At 39.7% G+C, this 26,008-nt stretch overlaps 1 protein-coding gene across 1 annotated transcript in view; it reads left to right on the top strand.

Moving 5' to 3' along the window:
- LOC109373962 (ryanodine receptor 2-like) overlaps positions 1-26,008 on the top strand; it is a 152,164-nt gene that overhangs the window by 12,305 nt on the left and 113,851 nt on the right. The window contains exons 4-10 of the mRNA XM_019628228.1: positions 1,887-2,008; positions 6,993-7,042; positions 17,283-17,343; positions 18,578-18,816; positions 20,236-20,317; positions 22,139-22,269; positions 25,437-25,757. Coding sequence (XP_019483773.1) covers positions 1,887-2,008; positions 6,993-7,042; positions 17,283-17,343; positions 18,578-18,816; positions 20,236-20,317; positions 22,139-22,269; positions 25,437-25,757 — 1,006 coding nt within the window. The remainder of the gene's footprint in view (positions 1-1,886; positions 2,009-6,992; positions 7,043-17,282; positions 17,344-18,577; positions 18,817-20,235; positions 20,318-22,138; positions 22,270-25,436; positions 25,758-26,008) is intronic.

The following is a 26,008-nucleotide window of genomic DNA, read 5'->3' as shown; positions in this document are numbered from 1 at the left end:
GTGACTCATTTCATTTAAAAGAATTTATCAAGAATTTGCTGTCTGCTTAGAGCATTCATAACTTCCTCTCAACCAATAAGGGAAGGAGACAGAGGTAGCTGCAGAATCTCCATGTTGGTCCATTCACTTACTCAGTGTTCACACTGTGCCTAGTGTGTCAGGCATTAGACGGTGTCCTGTGGGGTCCCTGTCCTGGGCACGGAACGCCCTTCGGCTGCTCTTCTGTGAACAAATGTTTCAGTTAACCTAGAGACCTCACGATTTCTGTCAGTTTCCTTTCAAAGTACTTGCGTTTGGTGGTTATTATAGATCATTTGCAAAATGGAATGTGGTTTTGATGGATGAATATTTGGCTTCTATTATATGTTTTCAGAATTCTGCCCTTTACTGTAAGGAAGATTTCACTGGTCTTTTATTTCCCACTCAGCATAGCACTCAAAGTCTTTATCAAGCATCTGAAGTTTATTCTGAGCTGACCATTGTACTTATCCATCTTACTAGGCTGAGCCCCTTTGATAGCCAGTTGTCAGTAATGCCATGTTCATGGCCTCTAATCATACGTTTAAAAATATATTCTGCACTGCATTGCCTACGTACTCAGCACCCTTGTGATTTTGTTTAGAGATGCCTAATGTACCTTAATTTCTACTAAATTTATGATTCATTCATTCATTCATATTTTAATTGAGTACCTACTATGTGCCAATCACTAAATTCAGGCAATGCCACAATTTTCTAGGAAGATAACCAAAACTTGCATATTCCTATAATATGCTAATATACTATACCACATTGTAGGAAAAAATGTAGTTAGATGGACTTGAGTCTAAGTACTGGTAATGCCAATTATCCTTACTTTTTTCATTCATTTATTCAACAAATATTTATCTAGTGCTTGCTGTAAGTCCAACAAAACCCCTCAGCCCTGGCATTTCATGGTAAACAAAACAGAGTGAAGGCAGCGGTGTCAGTGGCCAGGAGGGGCCGTCATGGGAGCAAGCTCAGAAATGTTTCTTGTTCTTGGGTACCTTAGAGATTCTTAGGGAGACAGACTAAACCCAAATCACACATATGGAATGTGAAATTGCAAATGACATTGTTATAAGAGCAGAGAATGTGGGGATTTAGTCAAATTGAGCAGTCAGCAAAGGCTTATCTGATGAAGAGCCATGAACTGCAGCCTGCAGAAGGGAGTGAATCGGTTATGGAGTGTGTGTGGGAAGAGCATTTCAGACACAGGGAATGGCACATGCGAAGCCTTGTGGTGAGAATGGGCAGGGAAGAGAGGAATTCACCGAGGGCCAGCAGGACCAGGGAACAGAAATGGGAGGTGGGCTTTGAGGGATGCCAGGTAAGAAGATAAGAAGAACACGGTGGAGGTGGGAAAGTGACAATGCAACTTGGAGTAAATCCCTTTCTACGCCTGCGTTTAATTCCTACAGAGAAGGGATGATGGCACCTACCATACAAAGTAGTTACAGGATAAATTAAATGACAGGATGCCAGTTGCAATCCTCACACACAGTAGAGACTCAATAAGTGGTCATCATTGATTATTTTTGGACCTATTGGGCACTGAACTGCACTCTATGAAATAATGAAGAATTATTTTATTTTGAAAAAATATTGAAAATAATTCCAAACTGCTGAAAATTTAGTGTGTTTCCATAATTACACACACACACACACACACACACACACACACACACACACACATGGACTGCAGTTAGCAGAATGAGGTATAAGGGAGTCACACTCTGAAACGGTGCCGACTGGCATGGCCGTGGATATTGGGGACCTGTCTGTCACATGCTTGGAAGGCTTAGCACTCAGTCATCCCCCAGAGACCCCACCGTGTAGATCTGTCTTCTTTTCCTTTCTTTCAGGTCGTTCTTCCTTTAATTGATCAGTATTTCAAAAACCATCGTTTATACTTCTTATCTGCAGCGAGCAGACCTCTGTGTTCTGGAGGACATGCATCAAACAAAGAGAAAGAAATGGTGACGAGGTAACGAGCTCTAAAATAAAGACTGATGTTTGAGTGTGTTTGCATTTGAGAAAGAGCACCCAGGACCTTGGAGGGTGGGGGACGGGGTGGCCAGAGTGCCCACCCATCTGCCCTGGCCTGTCCTCTTGGAATCAAACACTGTGAAGAGGATTTTTTCTGCAGTTCGTACTTGCTGAGTGTAGAAGGAATAAAATACCCAATACAGAATTCACAGGTAGAAGCTGGATCACTGTATTAGGATATTTGATAAATGGTGCTTTTGATTTTAGTTTCATTAAAATTCCTTTAACGGTAATATTTTTGCCAGCCCTAATTTTTGCAGGAGGGCAAAATCCCATTTACAGAAATTATAACTTTAAATATTAAAAAAATAATTATGTCTACTCTTGGAAGAATGTGAAGTAGAAATATATCCTTTCTGAAGATTACCCCTCACCCCACTCAAGCTGGCGCATCAGCAACGCTCTCTCATTTTTGTTTCAATCTAAATATTCTTCATAGATTTATTTCTGATTATTCTGGAGATTGCAAGTCTGAGTCCTCCAAATTCTGCCAGAACTTACTATATTGCATGACAATCGATTACCAAGCAAGCCTTCTTCTATGTTATTATGCTGTGCAGGAGTCCATGCCACGCTTTTAGACGGTATCTGAAAATTTTCTGTAAAAGGGGGTAGCCTATATAAAGTACATACAGGATTCCCTTGAACTTGACAATAATGATATGCTGAATGCAGTGTCAACCTATTGGATGGAGTGAGACGAGACTGAATACAGACTCACCTGAGGGTAAAGAAATAAGATTTCTGCATTGCATAACACTGGGAATAGGGACTTGAATGAAATTCTAAGCTTATGTCTTTACTCAAATATATTGTCTATTTTACTAACTCGTAAGTAGACAATGGTGTGATGTAGAATTTCAACAGCATTAAAAATGTCCCCAAACTTCAAATAATAATCTTCCGATGAAACTGATAAAACTGATTGTAGTTGAAATAATGGGAATCCATCCAAGTGACATGCTTTGTTTCCGCAAACTGTGTTACCCCCAAAAAAGGTCAGGTGGGGCTGCTTTCCAAGGTCTGCACCCCTTTCTTCCCCCACCCCATGCTTGGCCTTCCTTCAGGCCTCCCCAGCAGAGGGAGGGGCACCCCTCCTGACTGCCATGGCCCAGCGCCCCGCTGTGGACGGTGAGTGCATGTAAGGCTAGAAAACGCAGAACCACCAAGTCCCCATGAACGCAGTGACACCAGGGCAGAGTCTCCTCGTCCTCCCTGTGTCCAGTTTAGAAGCTTTGTAACAGAAACTTTGTTCCCAGAGGGTGTTGGTCATTTAGATGTCACTCAGTCACATAAAATCAACAGAACATATAATCAGAGAACATAGGAAAAATACAATTAGCCACGTTCTTCTTCCCCCCGCCCCTGCCCGTATTGTGTATTGTTGTCTCCATTTAATTTTCAGTCTTACTCTAGGAACTATTCACTGACCACCAGTGACTCGTTTTCCATCACTGACTGTATTCCTCACAGAATAAATCAGAACAGCATCACAATTCTGGGAATTTAGGGGGAATGCAGGTTATGGAGTTTCACTGTGGACTATTGGTCATTGATATGAACAGCTAGAATAAGGGATCTCCTTTCTTCCATCTTTTTAATTTCATATATATATATTACCTAATTAATTAGTACTAGGATGCCAGTGAGACTTTTCCGTAGGAGAATGACAGTCTGGCAGGAGCAGTGAGCGAGACAGCAGTGGGCTGCAGGGAGGCCGTGTCAGGCTGTGGTAACAGAAGTGCTCCCCCAAATAAGGGGTGCTCCCCACAGCCCATTCTGCACATTCTTCTGAGTGCCTGTTATGCACAGAACACTGTCCTAAGTGAGGAACGTGTAGCCACACGGTCCCTAACATTCACAGAAGTACAGCTGGGTGACACATCCGTGTGGAGTTCACCAGATAATCAGTGGTGGTGCGTGTTAAGTGGAGACAGATTAAAGTGCCAGGGATACAGAGGGTGTGCCATGTGCAGCGGGCCTGGATGTGGGGGCCATGCAAGAGAGAAGGGCCCCAGGACATGGCAGTGAGTCACATGGCAGATTGACAGGAGCCAGCGCGGAGTTGAAGCTTCAGTGCTGAGCAGTTGGAACGACACTGGTGTCACCAGCAAAACCAAGCACTTTCAGAACTTGTTTTGAAAAGAAGAGGTTGAATTGGGTTCGGCATTTATTGACGCATAAGTACTAACAGGTCATTTGGCTGGAAAGATCCAGCAGAAAGTTGGGAATACGTGTCTGGTATTGGAGACAACAGGGCAAGAAATGATATATTTGGGGATTACCTTTACCCATGTAATGCTCAAAGCTCTGAAAGTAGATGAAACTAAAGGAAAGTGGAGGGAGAAGCAAAAGGGTATGAATACCAAACCCTGGAGAATTATGACAGGTGGAGGGGTTTGCAAAGTGGGTCTTTGAAGAACACAGAGAATAATTAGTTTGAGAAAAAGGGGAGAAAACCTTGCTGTAAACAGAATCCAGGGTTTCACAGCTTTAATAGTGATGACACATTCGAGAGCTTTCCAGGAAGGAGGCTGAAAAAGATTTGCTGGTTGGGTTCCTGAGAGCTTCAGGAGAGTGTTCTGTGGAGCAGTGGGATGGAAAGCAGATGATAAGGCAGTGAGTCAGTTCTGAGGAAGTGCCAATGCATAATTAATTCTCAAGAGTGTTAGGAGTGGAGGGATATAGAGCAAGGGAATAACAGTATTATCAAAAATATTTGTAGAGAAACTATAGGCCAAAGCTCAAAAGAATCAAACCTTGTAGTATGCACAGAACTTACACCCTGACAGTGGATGACACAGGAGGGGAAAGAGATGTAATTTATCTAATGTGAAGACCTAGCTTTCTATATATCAGTATCTCTCTCTGGTGGTACATCTGTTACTGTCAGGAGCAGCTGATACTGTAAGTAGTCATTTTTCTCTGACAGATTCTCAGACATTAATTGCAACCCAGTGGAGTGGGGTACAGAGTGATTCTGTTTAGCATCACAGCAGAGCATCCTCGGTCTGGATTAATTGGGGTAAAATGTAATCCTAGCGTTATAAATGCAACATCATCTCAGAATGTTTCCCCTGGATGCTAGTGAGTCCCCACTAGCAAGCGAGAAAAGATGGCACTTAAGATAGATTGGAATACAGGCATCCAAAGTGTGTACAACTCCAAGATGTGATCACTCTCCTTAGATGGAGGCGGGTCCTTGCTGAACTAGTGTGTATAAAGCTCAGTGGGTGAGGGCGCTTGGAGAAAGTTGCCCTTGTTATATTGTCGTTCTTGTTCAAATAATACAGCTCAGGGGCCAATGTCATTATAATCTGCCTACTTGAGTAAATCATTGTTTTATAAACTTCTAGCACCGAAGAGATTTCTCAAGACCTTAACTTCACTTAAATATTTGTGGATGACTGTTTTCTTGGAAGAGGTACACAGTGCCCTATGTAATTAATTTTCACCCAGTATTCCCCATTGTTACTGAAGTGAGATACGATGGGCAGAACTTGCAATGGAAGAAGTCAGCATCACACACGGGACTCTCTGTCTCCTTTTCCCCATCCTATCAACCAGCAGTTGCTTTATTTTATCCCACGGCATGGTATGTGTCCCCAGTCCTGGCAAGTGTACATTTGCTGGTAATGGAGTGCTTTGCAGGAGACGCCAGGGCAGTCAGGACATAGCTGTTCTCCTGATTGGGGATGTCAGGCCGAGTGAGGGTGTTGCTGTACAAATTGCCTTCAAGGATAAAGCTTTGCTGAGTTCTGGCTACGCAGAGCCTGTGCTCTCTGACAGTTCCCAAGCGTGTGGGTAGATGTGAAAATAATGTCAATTGTAATATGAGAGGTTAGGAGTGATGATAGATATTTGCAAATGGCCCCTGGGAGACCCTGGGAGGGGACCTTTTTCAGCTTGGTTTGGGGGTAGCCAAGGAGTGCTGGGTGTTCGAAAAGGCTTCATGGAATAAACATGTCCTGTGCAAGATATTAAGGGGTGGTTGGAAGGGAGAACAGCATGGACAGAGTGAGGGCTATTCCTGAAAAGAGGGATTTGCAAGGAACCCACCAGACTGCAGTCTGGTGACAAGACAGGACAACAGCAGGTATTGCTCAGGATCTGGGGTCTGGTCTGAGAGTCAGTGCACACCAGTGCTGTCATGCTGAATGAAGACGCCAGTGTTTGTAATCCCCCATTATTGATCGCCAGCAAGACACAAGACCCAGGATCCTGCTCTAGAGGAGATCAGAAACATACCTCATGTATTAGCATTAAGAGCCCAACTTATCGCCCCTGTAATATTTCTCTCTGAATGATTATTAATCATTCAAATTCTGCCTGTACCTCAAGATGGTCAAATTCACTGGATGCTTTGGTATATGTGGTAGGGGTGAGGTCAAGGTTGGGAAGAAGAAAAGTTCAAATGATGACACATACTAAAACGTAAAGTAACGTTTTATTCCCGAAGCACCATACTCCTGTTGTTAAATAACATCCATAACAAGAAAAAAGAAATTATAGAATTCCAGTGGTATATTTGCATAGATAAAATTAATTTTTTTCTTGTGTTTTTTTTTTCTTCAGTAGTTATGTTCTTGCGCGGTTCATATAGATTGCTTTTATATTAATTAGCTTTGCTTTCAATTTTTTTTTTTGGTTTCTTTACTTATAATACGTGCTTTTTTAACCATGTTTGTTAAAGAGATGCACTCAGAGACTCTTTCTTTAATACCTTTACTCCACATTCTATTCAGAGAATTGATTCTTTCTGCGTGACATCATGTTGCTTTTTCCAGCTCATATACCAGCTGTTTATTTTTCTGTTTTCTTCTTCTTTTTTCTTTTTTTTAAATTTTTATTTTAATTCTCCCTGTCTTTTCTACCTTCCCTCCCCCTTTCCCCTTTCTCTTTTGTTTTTCTTTTGTCTTCAGCCTATTCTGCAAACTTGGAGTTCTTGTCAGGCATAGGATTTCACTATTTGGTAAGGAGACCCTTGAAAATTACTAGCATGGCCATCACTTGGTTTTCTTTGCCATTTTCACTGTGTTGTGTGCTGCTATGTTGCATGAACGCATGTTTGCACGGCTGCATGCATGGTCGTCCTAGGCCAAGAGAGGTCCTCCAGGTTGTTTGCGAGGAGCATTATCTGTGGGGACATTAAAGAATGTCACTTTTTTACACTTGTCTAGAGCACATTTGAAAACCAAAAGGTTACATTATAAAATTGCAAATGAATGGAAATGGCAGCTTCTGCCATATTTTACTGCAGAGGATAAAGCAAAGGTGGGCCCTTGAATTTGTGTTTGGTCATCTCTGGTAGGTTAAATAATGAGCTATTACACGAGTCCACTTTAAAGTTTTAACTGCACTTGTGTTTGTAATGCCCTTGACTAAAGATTTGCATGTCGACTGAATTGAAGACATTGGGGCTTTCTAGTTGAGACAGTAAGGCCAAGGGCTTCACTTAGAAAGTGACTTTTCGAGCACCGCTCACCCTGTAGTATTTGTGTGGTTTCTGAGAGTTCATGTAGCTGAGTTCCACAGTCTGAGCATTTGCTTTCACCAGCCCTGCGGGGCGGTCACTCCCTTCCCACCACAGTCCTGGCCGGGGGGCTTGAGGACTAGCGGCCGCTGGCAGAGCTGTGTTTACTGTTTTACCTTTCCTGCATCTGCTTTTATAAACAGCCGGAACAAACTACAGCCCTGTGCTCTCTAGGTTTTAAGACAGTGTTAGGGTAATTTCAGTAATAAAACATTTAGTGTACTGATAGAGATGTTATAAGTTCAATTCCATTTACAGGAAAAATGAAAGATTAGATAAGTTGTTTAAAAGCCACAGTGAATAAACTGAGGAATAGGGGTGTGTGTGTGTGTGTGTGTGTGTGTGTGTGTGTGTGTGTGTGTGTGTAACACACACAACCAGTAAGTTCTTCAAAACATTGCTTTTTTTTTTTTTTTTTGAGAAATGATAGTTTCTGGTTATAATTACTTGATGCCATATTGGTTTTCAATATTTGGTGCTCTTAAATTTAGTAATTTAAAGTTATATTTCATATAAATTGCCTGATTTTTTGCATTAATGTTTCAATTATCCAGAATTAATGGGGAAATTATCTGCTGAATAATTTCTAGTTGACTGACTCTTGACTCCTCTTTAACACAGAAAAATTCCTATGAAAATATTCAGACAGAATTTTCATGTACTCTTTACCCTTTTCACAATAACAGTGGATTCAAAGATCCTCCATTTGTCTTCAGAGAGTTCTAACTCATTCAATATAGCTCTGATGGGGACCAAGTTTCTCAGCTGCGCTGTTTGCATTCGTATTCATGAGCTTACTTTCTGTTGTGCTGTTTCTAACTTCTTACATATTGTAAATTCTTGGTTTCCTATGTTACATCTCTCTGTAATTTCCTTTTTAAAAAATCTTTTGAGGTATTCCATACATGCAGCAAAGTACAGAAATCTTAAGGACAGCCCGATGCTAGACCCTGGGGAACTTTTACGTGTGTATATACCCATTTTCTCAGGTTGTGACATCCTGAAGCCCTTGTGCCAATTCCCAATTTACAACCCTCTAAACAGGAACTATATGTAGACTTCTGTGACCAGGGTTTAATGTTGCCTGTTATTTAACCTCTTTGTTTCATTTTGAATCTATTAATTAAGGGTTCAGTAAATGAAGATAAACACGTACTATAACTCATCCTACGTATCAGGGAGAAAAGAACTGGACTTTTGACATTTGTTTCATCTCTGTGGGATTCTGATATTCCATTTAGGCGTTGCATTTTAAATTTCTTAGCATTTAAATACTTTTTAAAAACCACAGTTTTTAGCAGGGACTTATTGGAGAGCTACTTTGTGTCTCTTCCTCAGCATCATATGTTTTGAATTCTATATATTATTCTAGTGTCTGTTATTGTTTTACATTTGCCGTGGCACTTCCCTGTAAAATAACAAAACTTCAAGAAGCCTTTATTCACCAAAGATACTCTAATGCAGACTTGTCCAATTATTAGAATCTTTAAGTCTAAGACATGTAAACTTTAGACAATACAGTTATAACCTGGCTTCTGACACTAATGTTTTAATTCAGACAGAGAATAGAGGGCTTTGACTAAAGAAGCCCAGGTGTAAGTCCTATATTTGTATAATAATTAAAACAGCTGAATGATTTGGACAAGGGACTGACTTCTCTGAACCTTTGTCTTGTTTTGTTTTCATTTTTGAACTACCGTATTTGCCGGCGTATAAGACGACCCCCTAACATTTCCACTCAAAATACAGAGTTTGTTATATGGTCGGCTGTGTGCGATTTTGCGAGTGTGGTAAAATCGCATAACAGCAAAATCGCATAACAGCCGAGCATACACCCAGCAGCACTGCTGATGCCTGAACGGTATGTGGAATGAAGTGGGCGGGCATCAGGAGGCCACTATGGCACGGGGCAAGAACTATGGGCAGTCTATCTGAAGTGTACCTGGCGTATAAGACGACCCCCCACTTGGAGGCATATTTTTCAGGGCCAAAAAATCGTCTTATACGCCGGCAAATATGGTAGGTTAAAATAACTACTTATCTTAGAGCTCTATTGCACATATCAAATCTAATGTTGGATGACATGTTAAGGTGCTATGTAAACTGTAACCTTACAACGTCACACCTGAGGTCTTAGACAGAATTGAAAGTTGAGGTTAGCACAGGATTCCTTGGGCTCTGTGTCTGTGAACACAGGTGCATTATAGAAAGACACACATTAACCTGAAATGAGTCAGAAAGGTGCGAGGGAGACAAAGAGGAGCGTGACAGTAAACCAAGGGACAAAACACTTGTCCTGGTGGGGTAGTTGTGGTGAGCTGGTTTGATGAGTAAGGAAGGGGATATTTATTCCAAGTTGGACGCCAGATTGTAGTTATAGCTCCAAACCTCATCTGTGGTTGAAAGATTTTTCTGATCTATAAAGTGAGGAATCCCCAAACTTGGGCTTAACACGTTTGTGAATATCTTTTATCTAAATATTTCCTATACAATGATGCATACTATGTGAAAATTAAAGAGATTAAGAGTGTTTTTATGCCCTGTGTGTGATTTCTGAGGCATTGAAACCATTTCATTTTATATTAGAAAAAAAGGTAAGGTTTTAGAAAGGGGCAGGGAAGCCATGTTCCCCACAGAAGAGTAGTTCTGGTGTATTGATTAAAATACTTCATGGGAAAAAGTAATAAAGAAAATAGTATTTTGTTTCTCTATAGCAGCAGTTCTCAACCTTCCTAGTGCCGCAACCCCTTAATACAGTTCCTCATGTTGTGGTGACCCCCAACCATAAAATGATTTTCGTTGCTCCTCTATAACTGTCATTTTGCTACTGTTATGAATCGTCATGTAAATATCTTTTTGTTTTCCGATGGTCTTAGGCGACCCCTGTGAAAGGGTCATTCGACCCCCAAAGGGGTCGTGACCCACAGGTTGAGAACCGCTGCTCTATAGGCTTCCCGTTTGAATTCTGAAATGCTTGCTGGTGGTTGTAAGCTTTTGCAGTCTTGTATTTTGGAAAATCAGTTAGGACGTGGTCAGGGCCCAGGCTGGTTGACAAGCGATAAGAATGCCATTTGCCATTTTCAAGGACCCGTGTTTGACTAAGGAACTAGTGCCTTTAATCCCACCATTTCCCCTCACGTTTGCTAAGTGAAACTTCTGATTACTAATTTCTAGGCAGTGAGCCAGCGGAGCCCCTGCGGACCACTCACCTCATTTCTCAGCATCTGTGCTCACTGTGCTTCGGCCTCTGTGGCCTCTCTCTGTTCTCTGACTGTGCCCAGTCCCTTTCTGCCCAGGGTCTCTCATGGGCTGTCACTGCTGACTGGAATACATGCCCGTACATAGCATTCACCCACCCAGTCCCTCAGACCCATCAACCCAAATAGCCTTCTCTCAGGAAAACCTTCCCTACCTCCCCGCCTTTCCTCCCTCCTCCTGCCCTTAGAACATTCTCAGAGCTCCTGTGCCAGCCCTTCGTCTCACCGATGACATGACTAGAGTAACATCTGGAACAAAACACTCAGCTCTTTGCGGGCTTATTGCTGTATACTAGCAGGAAGTCTGACACACAGTAGGCATTTTATAAATACCTGATGACTGAAGGAATGAACCAACCAGGCCCTCCCTTCAAGATGCCTACAGTCTAATAGAGAAGATAGATAAGTGAGCATATGTTTGCAACAATGAGATATGTGCTCTCAATTTGAAATTTTCTCACATTCACGAATAACCCAAACTTGACATTTTTCGCTGGAGATTATTAAGAAACCTGTAGTATCTAGTTAACTCACAATTTATGAGAATCATATTTTTATAATTCCTTAAGCAGTCCCTGAAAGCACTTAGGGCACTTACATGACACAGAAGTGACACATAATTAGTGACTCTTCAAATAAGACCATTAAGCTCAACCCACAATGATCTTTTCAGTTTGAGGAACTCTTTGAGAAGGCTGACACAAAATAGTTATGATTTGGAGAGCTTTTCTACTTTTTGCATTTTCTGGTGGATTTTTAACATATTAGACAGTAAATTGTCCAGAGACCCCTTAGAGTTACTGGAGAATTTCCAAATTTGATAACAGAGGGACTTCTAGAAATGCCTGGGGAAAAGCGAGTGTGTTGTAACATAATGAGTAATACTCCAACATTTCTTCTGGTTTGGCCTCAAATGACCCCAGAACTCAACATGTCACATCATTAATACAGCTCTAGTAGTAGCTGCAGGAATAATGAACAAGATAAGTATTATGTGTTTAAATAAAGCACTAGTTCTTAAAGTGTTCATTTTTTTTTTCCTCTTAGGTGAGTATGCTGGATTGAAATTGGCACATAAATCCTAATGTTATGTTTGAAAGAGTTTTAATAGTAAATAAAGTAATACAGTGAATTCTATCAGTTGGTATCTCTCCTTGTTTAAATAATCAGCGGGTCAAGTTTATGTCGATCCTTCTCTTAGCGCTCCCCAAAACCCATTCGTGTATTTACATGAAGACTGCTACCTTCTCTCTGAGATATTAGAAAATTAGTATATGTTTGAATTATCCCTGAAAATGTTCAGGTTGTGCTTGCGTTTGTTCAATAGGACACATACGATGAGAGGAAAATCATTTGAAGTGCTAAGAATCTCAGGATCGTGCATATCTGACAGCTGAATCTGTCATTATGCGGAGGAGTTAACGGTTCCATCAGGCAGCCAGCTCCTGCTAACAGTTGTCACTCATCACTACAGGATCATTAAGGTCTTTCTTTAAAATTCTGTAGTTTTATAACAGGATACATGGCAAGACAAGGGTCTCCTGGATTTAACTTGTTTTTTATCTATATAAAAAAATAGCCCATTTCTTATGGAGAGGCAGCTTAGATCGGAAATATCAGAATCAGACACTATAATGAAAATTATATCAGAAGATAGTATTAGAGCGATACAGATGTTCCTTTCATTTGGACATATTACTATGAGAGACTTTCCTGACTTTGGAACAAGTGAGAAGAGTGTATAATTATCTGAAATTTATTTTTAGTGTAACGGAAACATCTCACCAAGTAAAGAAATTAGTGATTTTATTTTTTTCAATATCACAGATTCTAGAAGTAATAAAATAATTGGCAGTCTTCAATTTCTCTCTATCCCCTAATTTTGAGAGAATTTAATATATTTTGCATAATTTTGTTTTACAAAATGAATTTTGATTCTGCCAAGGTTAATCATGTCTTCAAAGAAGGGAACATAAAGAGATATTGTATCAAGAGCTAAGTAAGAAAAGTAGAGAAGAATAAAAATTAAAATGGCTGTTACTGCTTTCCCAGAGGCGACAGGGTTAACATTCTGATAATCCTCAATAAATCAGATTATAATACAGAAGCAGTACATAATATGTCAAATTTTGGAGAATGTTGAAAACTCCTGAGTTATAGAAACTTTCTATTAAAAACCACAAAACAATTAGGGATTAAAATACAAAAAGATATTTTGACTCTGACAGCATTAACTTTATTATTTTTATTTAAAGAGTGGTATTATTATTTTATGAGGCTGGTACAATGTGTTTTAAAACCCAGTGCTGCTAATTGGTTATTAGATTCGGGTATGACTGCGATTTCAACGATGGACATTTCATGCTCACACACACACACACACACACACACACACACACACACACTCTCACACACTCACACTGAGGCAAGCACAGTCTCACTGACACATAGGTGATGAATCCATAAACATGTCCCTCAGTATTTAGAGGTGAGGAGCGCTATGCTGAAGACACAGGAAGTAGCTTGGACCTTTAAAAAGTATGAGTTTAAAAGTATCAAACTTTGTGTATTTATACTGATCAGAACAGTTAAGTGATTACATACAGTTACATACACGAACATACAATCATCCTTTTAAAATTGTACCATCTTACCACACTTTCACCAGCCCTTCCTGTTCTTAGTAAGAGCATGGTGACATTTCTGATTATGGTGATCCGATACCCTTAAAAAGGGCAATTTTATTTCATCTAAAAGCCGTAGTAATAAAAAAAAATTCTATAATAAATATATTCTGGCATAAAAAAAAAAGCCGTAGTCACTATGCTTTATCTCTTCTAGACTAACCATTGTTTAGCCTTCTCAAATTGATGCTTCTGCTCGGTCTACACAATAGTGTTGAAGATTGAATTAAGATTTTGTTCTGCATTTCTTAGGGTCCTCTTCCACATTGTTTTTACATTGAGATATTTCCATTTAAAGTGGTCCTGCATCTAATGTGGAGAGCCCTGAAATGCCTGGCTTCCCAGAGCTTACAAAGCTTGTGAATTTAACCATCACAGAAATCTCATATTCACCACACACATTTTCACTGGGCCCCTGGTGCTGTTTCCTCCTCTCTTACTCACACCCCACAGTCATTCCACAAAGGTGTCATTGAGCACCTGCTGTATGCCAAACAGTGTTCCAGGTGCTGGGGCATGTCAGGGACCAAAGCAAACAGAAATCCTGCCTCAGGATCCTAAAGAAATGGTTGTTTAAAACAGCCCTGGCCATTCTGTGGGAAAGGGCCTGGGTAGATTCTGCACGACATGCAAATACTGATCATTCACATGAAGAGACGGTAGCTCAGAAAGGAACAGGAGGACTGTGAGGGTTAGGGAGTGAGGACCAACCCCTCTGATTGGTGCTGAATAATAGTGTCATCAGAGCAGACTGGCTGCCTGTGCCCGTCCTTCCTCCTGGGCCTTCTCCTTACTCTCTGGGCTGCATCCTCCTTATCTATGATGCCCCAAATATTGGAGGTCCTGGGCCCTTTTTTCTCCATACACACACACACACACACACACACACACACACACACAGAGTTAAAAACTGCATTGAAATTGTAATAATATATACCAATAACAAAAGATGAATACAAGTCACGTTTGACTTCTGCAATTACAAGAGGTGCTCAAAGTGGTTACCATCAGTGTAATTTTGATACAGTTTTTTCCTTTCTTAAAATGTGTATACAGTTTTTGGCACCCTCTGTGTATACTCATGCTGGCTAATTTCATTTAGGCCCATGATTTAAAAAAATTACCTATATGCTTATGATGCCCACCCAAATGTATAGCTCCAACTGAGATGGCTGTCTGCACTGCAGATTTTTGTATCCATCGCCCCTTCCGCAGCTCTGTGGAGAGTAATGGACGCAGCACATTTAACCTGTGCAAAGCAGAGGACAGGACCCCCATCCTCTCCTCCCACATTCTGCTCCTCTCAAGCCTCTCTCCCCATCTTTAAATCGCATCACCATTTGCCCGTTGCTCATGCAGCTGCTCACCCAAACAGTCTTGGAGTTACCGTTGTCTCCTGTCCCTCTCACCTCTCATTTAGCCCAAAAGCAAACACTTAAACTATCTTCTTAATATCTTCACTGCTCATATCTTGATCCACATTCTCCGTCGTCAGTCCTCTGATTCTAGGCTACTGCAGTAGCTTCCTAACCAACTTCCACCCTCACCCTTTCCAGAGTTTTGTGCGTTGTGAATGAATCCTGTTAAGATATGAAGTAAACCCCATCCTGTTCGTAACCTAACACTGCCTTCCTATTGCTCTTAAAAAACCCCCAAAGTTCTTGCTCTGGTTGCAAGGCTCTGTCTAGGACCTGGCCTTTCCCCTCCTGTCCATCTCTTGTTCTCCTTTCCCCCGAATCTGCCCACATCAGCCACCTTGACTTCCTTGCCTGGAACACCAGGTTCATTTCCTGCCTCAGAGCCTTTGCACGTGCCGTTGGCTCTGGCTGGGCCCTTCTCCCACATATATGCATGGTTGGTTCCTTTGCTTCATTCAGCTCTCTGCTCAGATGTCACTTTCCTGGGGTGGCCTCATGGTCACTCATCCTGTTACTCTGTCCAGTTGCTCTTATCTCAATTTCCTGCTACATCTTTTTTTTTTTTTTAAGATTTTATTGTGGAATTGGGGGAGGGAACAGCATTAGGGAATCGGGGAAGGGGAACAGATAAGTTGCTGCCCTTTTGTTCTTCAGTCTAATTATGGAGGACGTTGCTTCACTGGCCCATGTTGGTATTATCATTGCGCTCTTCCCGAGTGAGGCAGTTGCTCACCGGCCATTGGACAGCCGTGGAAGCTCATGAAAGCTCACGCCAGCCTCTGGTCAGCCCCACTGCAGCCTACGCCATCGCTGGCGACTCATGGCAGCCCAGCTCCAGATCGAGCTCTTGTTCACGATCTTAACTGTAGAGGGCACAGCGTCACTGACCCTCATGTGGGATCTGAACCGGGGCCCTGCTGCTCAGAGCTGGCATCCCAAGCCAACTCCTAACCAACGCGCCACTCGGCCGGTACCCCTGCTGCATCTTTTTATTGTGGCCTGATACTACACCACATATTGAATTGTTGGTGAATAGTTCATTATCTGCATTCCTCACTGAAATGCAAGTACCATGAGAACTCTATTTGCTTATTGTGGGAAGTTTGAGAGCCCCTTGTATTTTACATGTATTTATTTAGTGAATGAATAATTAAATGAATAACATTTCCAGGGGCTACAGTGCAAGCCCTAAGATTGCCACCAGCCAGTAGGGACAGAACAAATTCTGCCCTTCTGCTGGTTTTGTCTTCATTATTACCAGATATTCTGAAATATGCAGCACACGATGAATGGAATTTTTTTTAAGAACTCAGAGTCTTAGCAATAAATGTGTTTTTTTCTTCCATATTTGTATCATATCACTAAACTGGCTTGCTCTCATTCTAATTAATTTCTACATATATTTAATTCATTCATTTTAGTATCCTTTTTTGTATAAAGAATATAACACACTCAAATATTATAAAAACTTACATTTAGCTATGAGCTGTTAACTCAGGACCCAGGAAACGACTATGTTATATGTATAATAGATTACGGAATGAGGAAGCCGTAATGTCAAATTGTATTATGAGCAAATCACTTTGTAACTCTGGATCTCATCATTTTATTTACTTGCTTTTCTGTTTCTTATCACAAAGGAAAATATATGTAGTAATTATATAATTCTTATTTCTATACTTTATGACAAAATATGCCAATCAGAATGAGTGAATTTCTTCTTTCTTTCAAGAGCAATGCCCCCCATTTCAAATATCTCATGCAAGTCAAATTTAACTTCTTTAGCCTCTGATGCTGTTTCACATGATAGCTCAGTGCTTTTTCACCAAAGACCAACAACATTCAGGCAAATTAATTCATCATAATGCAGTTGAATGCAATAAGAAAGCAGAGACATTGGGGTAATGAAAGTGGAATTCAATTTATTAGACTTTTAGCCTACCTCGTTTCATAAAGGCTATGAGCTGACTTGAAAAGAGTTGTCAGACAAGATGATTTAAAAATAAGATGAGCTGCTGTGTGGCAGGGGATGTATTGAAGAACCCAATCAAAGCCCGTTAGCCTGGCGCAATGCTTTGAACGCTTCCTGAGTATGTCAGCTACTTGACGAGACCTGCTTTATTGCTTCTCTACTCACATTCGCATAACCTCTTGTAAGCAGAACAACTGCATGATTTGAAACTTGATTATCAAAAATCTTTTTGAGTTATTATTACTGAGTTGTGCCATGGACTAATTTTTAAGACACAGATATTAATAGAAAAGAAGAATGCTGAGCAATTCTCTGGGCAATTTATATAGCATTTTGTTTCCCCTTCAGGAAACGATGCAACGTCAATTGTCAACTGTCTTCATATTTTGGGTCAGACTTTGGATGCAAGGTAAATGGATATGTTTTTATCTATTATACGTCAGTGAGGGTAATGATGATATGTAAGAATATTAAGACAGACCTAGTGTCTTGATTTATTATTTGGGTGGTGGTAATGACTTGACGTGAAAAGAAAATCTTTTGTAAATGACTAAAACAGTGGCATTTTATTATTTTTATGATCATATATAAATTATTACTTAAATTTCACATACTTTCTGTAGCAGCTCAGTATGTGCCTGCGGGCTGAATTGGGATGTACCGTGAGGTAAATCTGGTGAGCTGCAACTCTAGAGGTTGTATTAGCATCTAGGCATGATGCTTGTTCTCCACGTTTGTAATAACAGCTTTATAGGAAACATGGGTATTTATTCTCAGTTTACAGATGAGTAAAGTGAAGCTGAAGATGGCACAGTAAGTGTGAAAGTAGAGCAGCTCCTGGGGAGTCTGTGCCCCTTCTTCTCTGCCCTACTAACAACGTGACCCCAAATCCAACATGCGAACTAACTACAAAAGCAATCTGTTTAGCATGATTGATTCAGCTTTTAAGCCATACATTAAATTCACTTATTATCAAGGATAAATCTAGCTAAAAGTTTCTGAATGTCTCCTACAGAGAATAGTCCATGATATTCTTGGATTATCCATTTTTGTCTTTAAAATATTATTTGAGGGGTTTTGCATACTAAATGAAGAAAGGGGATGCCATTATACACCTTCATTTCTACTAGAAATAGTGGCTTTATAGTGTCACTTGTATAATGTTTGTCCTTCAGAGGCTCATTTAGGAAAGGCTGATTGTTACCTTAAAGCACAAACTATCTATATTGTTTGGTTTAGTTGGCCTTCTGTTTCGTTCACAGCCATGGCCTCAGGAAACATTCTAGCTGTGTTGGATTTGAGATGAACTAAACTTGCTCAGAAGCTGTGTTTCGTTAGTTATAAAATAAACATTCTCAAAATTTGAGGCCACTGGGGGTGAAACAAAAAGCAATTAGCCTACCCTTTGCTCTGAGGTCTGATTTAAGTTGACTCTGAAGGAATTTAGGAATGGTTATGAATTTACAGAGTGCGATGGGCTGTAACTTCAAGTACGTTGAAAGGACATATTTGAGAGTGGATTTGAAAATGTAGTTGACTGAGTGAATGTTGGCTGGACACACGTACACAAAGCAGAGCCTGTTTTATCTGGAGCCCAGTTGCCCCTGTCGTGTGGTGTGAGTTCTCCCATATGTACTTCGTAGGACAGTCATGAAGACTGGCCTGGAGAGCGTGAAAAGTGCACTGAGAGCGTTTCTGGACCATGCCGCTGAGGACCTGGACAAGACCATGGAGAACCTGAAGCAGGGCCAGTTCACCCACACCCGGACCCAACCCAGAGGGGTCACTCAGATTATCAACTACACCACGGTGGCACTGCTGCCCATACTGTCGTCATTGTTTGAGCACATTGGCCAGCATCAGTTCGGAGAAGATCTGATATGTATGTAAATCTATTAATTAGAGTTTCATTATCTAAGTAGTATACAGTCAGAAATTGTGAAAGTCATGTCTGGATTACATATTAAAATGCGTTTTCTGTGGAACATTATCGGTTGATGTTTGAGGTATAGAAACTCTTCTTACAGAGATGGATTACTGAATCATATGGGCAGTCACTTCCACAGTCAAGTACAAATTCCAAGGTTTTTACTGTTTCTATGTTGTGTCTCTCCATGGCCATTTCTTAATGCCGTTTGACCATGGGACATGCAACATGAAATGTTTTCAGATCATTTCCAAGTCGATGCATATTGTTTCCACAAGCTGGACTCCCAACAAATGTGAAGATGCTGAGAAAAAGTCTGGGTCTGAATAACTGGTTAACTAGGGTGGTGCAAATGGTTTCTGTGTATAGGTTTCAGTCTATTTTCAAAAGGGACTTAATCGGCTGTTTGGGGCTGGAATGCTGTAGTTATTAAAAATATCCACAGGATGCCCAAGGTTATGTGAAAAGAAAATAGCACATGACCTGCCCTGATGTCCTGCTTGCCCACTGATGTGAACATGAGAGAAGATACGAGCCCTTGTCAAGCAGTCAGGTGGGTCTCGACTGCAGACCCAGCCACTGAGACTCTCAGTGTTGTAGGTCCCTCAGGTGAGTGCAGCTCTGCATAAAAACCACTGTGTCACTCAGTGGATGAGGATGACATAGCCATTAGCTGCAGAACATTTGAACCAGTAGAAGCACAGTGTGGACCTGGAAACAGGTCTGGAGGACAAGGCTGGTTTCTCCATTCACATCACGGTGCTTCCTCCAGGAAATGGTACCAGAGTTAGAATTAGAAATCCCAGGTTCTTCATTTCCTTGCCTTTGAAACTTGTCTTATTGGATCATAGATCATTATGAGGTTTTATTTGATTTTCTAGCTTTAAACAACCAGAGTGACTTGTCGATACCCTTAAATGTCAGGTCATTTCAGAAATAACTATCATACTCTATCCTCCAGCATTCTCATGCTTGTTCATTTGAGACTTAAAATAAAAGAGACAGGCTTTATATACCTTGGAACAGAAGTCAAAATCTACCAGTTCTCCCAGATATTCTTGTGCTTAATGTTATTCTTGAAGAAATCTTTTGTTCTTATACCTAGAGAAAAATTATAAAAAAATTGTTCCTGATGATGTTCTGAATAATCACAGCATGATTCTTTAGGACACCTCTAGCTCCTCGAAGAAAAGAATTTTGTTTGAGAATGAGTTTTTGTATTTCATTTTACATGTTTGTTCTTATATTGCTTCTTTCAAATGCTAAACTATTAATGTGCCTTCGATATGGAATTTTGTTTTTAGCCTAAACTTCCTTGGGACAGTGTGTGAATAACAAGTATTTTTTCTCATGTGAGATTTTCTTTTTCCTTAGTGGAAGAGGTACAGGTATCGTGTTACAGAATTCTGACTAGCTTATATGCTTTGGGTACTAGCAAGAGTATTTATGTGGAAAGGTAAGATTTTAAAATTTCCCTTTGTATTCATAGCTGTTTCAAGTGTTATAACTATTTCAAGAGTCTCCACTTTATAAATTGTCCCTTAATTATAAACTAAAGAACCAGGTTCATGTATTAAATTCATTGGGGGTGAGTAGATAACTTTAAGCCAAATTTGAAATGATATAATAAAAGATAGCTGAGTTATGAAAAAAAAAGGAAAGCAATCATTGTAAAGACCATATTTAATATAAAGTTTAAACTTGAGTGTTTATGTCTTATGCAGGAATCTGCTAGTACAGTTTCTCATTATATATCAGAAATATGTGTGTGTGTGTATATATATATATATATATGTATGTATTTATGTATATATCTTGAAATTATAAAGTGATTTGAGGAGAATATAGAAACAAAATTTTGAAGATGAGTACAAGATATTTTGAAAAATATGAAAAAGTGACACTATACTAATAAAAATGTAGATATTTTAGTACAGTCATCTAAAAGAAAAATTGTTATTTCCAGAATACCAACACAAATGATCAGAGTTGGTCTTATAATTACTAATGGAATCAAAAATTTAATGTATATTAAATAATTCAAATGAATTATTAATGAAAGGATTAGTGTAGTCAGATGTGAGGGAAGAAATTACCTACTTTGAGGTCAAATGTGAAACATTTTAAGCTATTAAATTCGTAAATAAATTATTTATCATTATTTTAAAACATTTATTGAACTCATACATGCCTGAAATTTTGCAATTCTGTATCCCCATTTTTAGGTAAGGAAAGCAAAACTTAGAAAGAGTAATTTTCTTACAGTGGTGTGAGAGGAATAAGATTGGGACTCAGGTCTGTCTGAATCAAAACCTGTGACTTTTGTAATTCTACAATGTCCTCAATTGTTTTTAATAATGACATGGTAATAAGTATTTGATTTGAACTCTATTTTATTCAATGTCATTCTATGAAGGGACATTTTCTACTAGCTAAGTACCTAGTCATTTTTAAATTAAAACATTAGATAATCAGACATTTTAAATTTAAGTATTATAGTTTTTAAAAAGAAATTTAAAATTGCCCAAGAGAATTAATTATAATTAGATCCATTTTATTGACTTTTCATTTGAAATATTTATATAAAATCATTTAAAGAGTTCATAATAGGCTGAAATAACTCTCATTTTATTCTATACTTAATAAACACTTAATGTGCCAGTAAAACCTTGGATTGAGTTGATAACTAAGGGAGAGAGACCATTTCTATCTGTGTTAGAGGAGCCTGGGCTCTGGATAAATTAATCCCAATCTGATTCCTTAAGCATCTTCCTTCCCTTGAAAATGACAAATCAATTTTAAGAGTTATCAATAGCTTTTAGCACTGGTATGTCTTAATATTCATAGCTGTCCTAGTATTACTTACATTACTTACGTGTGGTAATTTTCATAAAATTATATTAGTATTAGTACTTCATTTTTTAATTTTTATTAATCTATATTCACACAGCAAGAATGCTTCCTCAATAGGTCATTGTTTTTAAAAAAAGGAAAAAAAGAACTGTCCAAGCTTGTGGGGTTTACAGGGTTTTTCTTATTTTGGTCTGTTTTTAAGTTTTTTTTAGGTAGCAGATAATTTTAGCTTTTTTTAAATGGCAGGGACCTTGCTATTGAAAGCATATGATGTTTTTCAATATAGAAGTTGCATTTGGAAGTTGATTTTATTTGTAGCACTTTTACCATCCCTCTTTGGGGTTAAACTTGCCAATTTTTATATAGTATAACTTCAGTTATTTACCTGGAAGACATAAAAACCGTAAGCGTTTCCCCCTTACAGGCAGCGTTCCGCACTGGGAGAATGTCTGGCTGCCTTTGCTGGTGCTTTTCCGGTGGCTTTCTTGGAAACTCATCTCGACAAACATAATGTTTACTCCATCTACAACACTAAGTCTGCGCGCGAGAGGGCAGGTAATGTGGGCGCATGTGCAGGGTTTGAGATGGGAAGCGAAAGGTTAATGGCGGCTGTTGGATTTTCTTACAGTGACTTTTAATGGGCCATTTTGGTTCACTGTCTCCAATGCTCTTGGCTCTTTATGTGTTAGTATTTGGAATTTTTTGAAAGCTGAATACTATTGCTGTAGTGTTTCTGAAAGAAAATTAGTTTGATGTCTTCTAAGTTCATGTGCCACAGAAATATTAACACTTAAGACAAAATAATCAGATATTAAAAAGTAGGTCACTCTGATTTTTTATTTAATTATCTTATAGTCAGCAAGGGTATGATGTTCTTATTTATTATCTCTACGGATTTGTACCCTTCTATTTTTCTTTGTTCACCAAATATGTCTACATTATTCGGACAGTTTTATTCCATGTGACTTTTTTCTAAAAATTTTGTCCAATTTTTGTCATTTATAAAACTTTAAAACAATTAATCAATGACTCTCTATTGCATCTGACCTTAGCATGTATATCCCTAAGATCTGTATGTCTCTATACAATAGGTATTTACATATACTTACGTGTCATGTCACTTTCCATTTGGGAGAATCTGCTTATTTTCTGGGTAAATAAGCCCATTTCTTTTCACGGCCCCACTTGAAAAAGCTTTTAGAACCATTGCTGATGATTTCAAGGATCGGCCTTTGAATCTATTAGAATTAACTACTAGGGTTTTAATTGAGTTGGATAACAAATAGTAAATAAGCAGGTTATTCCTCTAATCAGCCATTTAAAGCAATCAAACAGAATTTTCAAGGCCTGACCTTTACATAAGTGCCCTCTTATATTTTTATGTTTGATTTCCTATAAGGCAAGAACCTTTTGCTGTTCACAAATGTGTAACCCGCGGCTAAGATTGTTTCTATGTGGAATTCATGTTTTCATGGGAGCTGCTGACCACATTGGCAGGGATAGTGTATTTTATCAAATAAAGAACCTTAAAAACATGAACATGCATTGTTGTTTAATTTGCCTATTTTATAATTTTTATTTGCTACAACAGAGGAGGTTAAACAAAAATATGTTGAATGTGACTTAGTACTATTTTTCTACAAAATTTGCATAATATATTTGTAAATAGTAAAACATGGTTGAGTTTGAATTATTAATCACCTGCATAAACATGTCTTATTAAGTTGTCTTATTTAGGATTTTTGATCTATTAATAGTTTAGCTGTGAATGAAGAATGAAGCTGATTTGTCTTTCCTTATAGATAAAGAATAACCCAGAGCTGGTAATTTACCTGCTTAGGTTTCTATAACACTTCATTTGCATAACAAAATAAAGGAATTGAATTTAATCATCCCCTTTCATTCATATTTTCTTTTTTTAGTCAGTCATTCAACAGATAATTGTGAAGCACACTGTGGTAGGTGGAAGAGATATAATTCAAAGATGAATATTTGATTCTTTGCCTCAGGGAGTTTTAGTTACAGTAGAGGGAGAGAGACTGATAAATACACAGGGTAGAATTCAGAATAAAGACCCCTGGGAACACAAAAGCAGTGTTAGCAGATCACCTGGAAAGACTTCCCAGAGTTGGCGCACAATGAATGTTGCATTAGAAATACTGGTACTTCAGGAAAAACTTTGAGCTCTTTGAGGTGTGGCCAGAGCTTTCAGGAGAGACAGGAATGAAAGGGGAGATGAGTGGAAAGCCAGCAGAGGTGAGGTAGGCTGCCTGTGTCAGGTGAGGCGTGGGGACTGTACCAACACGAAGAAGATCCTCTGGTTGGCTTTAACACTGTGGACCGGTGATGCAGAATTGGCGTCTATACATTAAGGGGGAATCACGCCAGAAGTATCACACCCTCAAGCACTACTAGGGTCTTTGGTGACTATTTCCTGAAAATTTCAGTTCACAAAAATAGTTAGCGAATTTGTTACATTTTTAAAGAAACACAGTATAAAAGTTGATTTCAATGGTTTAAACTCCAGGAACATGCATTTAAACAATTTAAATGCCCGGTCCTCAATTTAAAATGGGGAGTCATGTGCATTTTAGAGACCCTCATGCAGAAATAAGGAAGAGTCACTGACTAGGAAGTGACTGTGGCGATTCAGAGTTGCTGTGACTGAGTAAGGCCTGGGTGGCGTAGATACTGATGTGATGAGAGACCCTGCAGGTGGAATTACGCTATGTGCAGGATGAGGGAGCATCTCAGCCTAAAATGGCTCCAGGTTTCTAGCCTGCGTGACTGATTAGATAACATCACCAATCCACCAACTTGCTCAAGAGTTGGGTTAAGGAGGAGAAAGGTCAAGTTTGAGTACAGAGCCATGGTGTTTTAGTTGCTTTTTGAGAATTCCAGCATTAGACACCAAAAATGTAAAACAAATAGCTTTGAACATTGTTAGCTTATAGCACGGGCCCCTAGGAATGGCCCACATGGCCTGGGTGAACATATAAGCCCAAATAGAAGAGACTTAAAGACAGATCCCTAAAGAAGACTGACATTGAAAAGTTCTGCAAGGAGAAAAGAGTGACTGACCATTCAGACAGTAGACATGATAGACTGCATGCACAGAAGTTAGGAAAGGGGGGACTGGGGTCCAGGGAATTTGGTCAGTGACGTGAAAGGTCACTGTGACAGTAAGATAAGGATTGTGAAAGTAAATGAAGCGCATGAGGAGAAGCCGAGACCCTAGGAGAATGCCTGGAAAGCTCGCAGTCTAGGAGAGCTGTGAGCCTATGTCAGGCTGCTGGACGGGGGTATCAGAGAGAAAGGGGCTGAAAATGCAGGCCTGAGCATGGCCCCTGCTGTGGGGTCGGCTCTGCGGGAACACAGGTGGGACCCTGAGCGGGGGCCTCAAACCCCTTCCTCTAAATGGGGTCACACCTGAATGTGGGACCAGGCAGAGGCTTATAGGCAGAGCCATGGACGTTCGTGTTTGTTCTGAGGTAGAAGCCCATTTGCTGGTCTTAAGGGAGTGGGTGGTAGGGCAGGCACTCGGGAAATTAAAGGTTGAAATTGCTGCTGTGAGAAAGGGAGAAGGAACCAGGTGAAGACATGCCGGCCGTGCTGTGTTTTGAAGCCCAAATGAAATGGCTGTTTGTGGCTCTTATCTGCAGTGGGAATCTGGTGGTCATATCAGTTCTTTCTTTGATTTATTTTTGTGCATGTTCCTCCAGCTCTCAATTTGCCAGCTAATGTGGAAGATGTTTGCCCAAATATACCGTCTTTGGAGAAGCTCATGGAAGAGATTGTGGAGCTCGCCGAGTCTGGTATTCGTTATACACAGATGCCACACGTGATGGAGGTCATCCTGCCCATGCTTTGTAGCTACATGTCCCGTTGGTGGGAACACGGACCTGAGAACAACCCGGAAAGGGCTGAAATGTGCTGTACGGCTCTGAATTCAGAGCACATGAACACCCTTCTGGGGAATATATTGAAAATCATTTATAATAACTTGGGGATTGATGAGGGAGCCTGGATGAAGAGGTTAGCAGGTAAGAACTGGAAAGGAATGTACCACTTAAAGTTGTTTTATTTCCAAAAAGATTTGAAACAGATTAGACTAGACTTTTCTTTTCTTAGTCTTTGTTTACATTTTCTTCTGTGCTAAAAATAGCATGCTGTTCTTCAAAAAGTAGACATATCAGACACTGATTAACTTTCCATATAATTGCTCCTTTTAAGTAAGTAAACATTTTCTTGTTTTGACAATCTCTCTAAGATGAATCAGTAAACACAGCAGTAA

This window comes from Hipposideros armiger, unplaced genomic scaffold (genome assembly GCF_001890085.2).
Source record: "Hipposideros armiger isolate ML-2016 unplaced genomic scaffold, ASM189008v1 scaffold_762, whole genome shotgun sequence".
Classification (NCBI taxonomy): Eukaryota; Metazoa; Chordata; class Mammalia; order Chiroptera; family Hipposideridae; genus Hipposideros; species Hipposideros armiger.
Note: the sequence above shows the minus strand (reverse complement) of the source record. Positions and strands in the feature narration are given on the sequence as shown.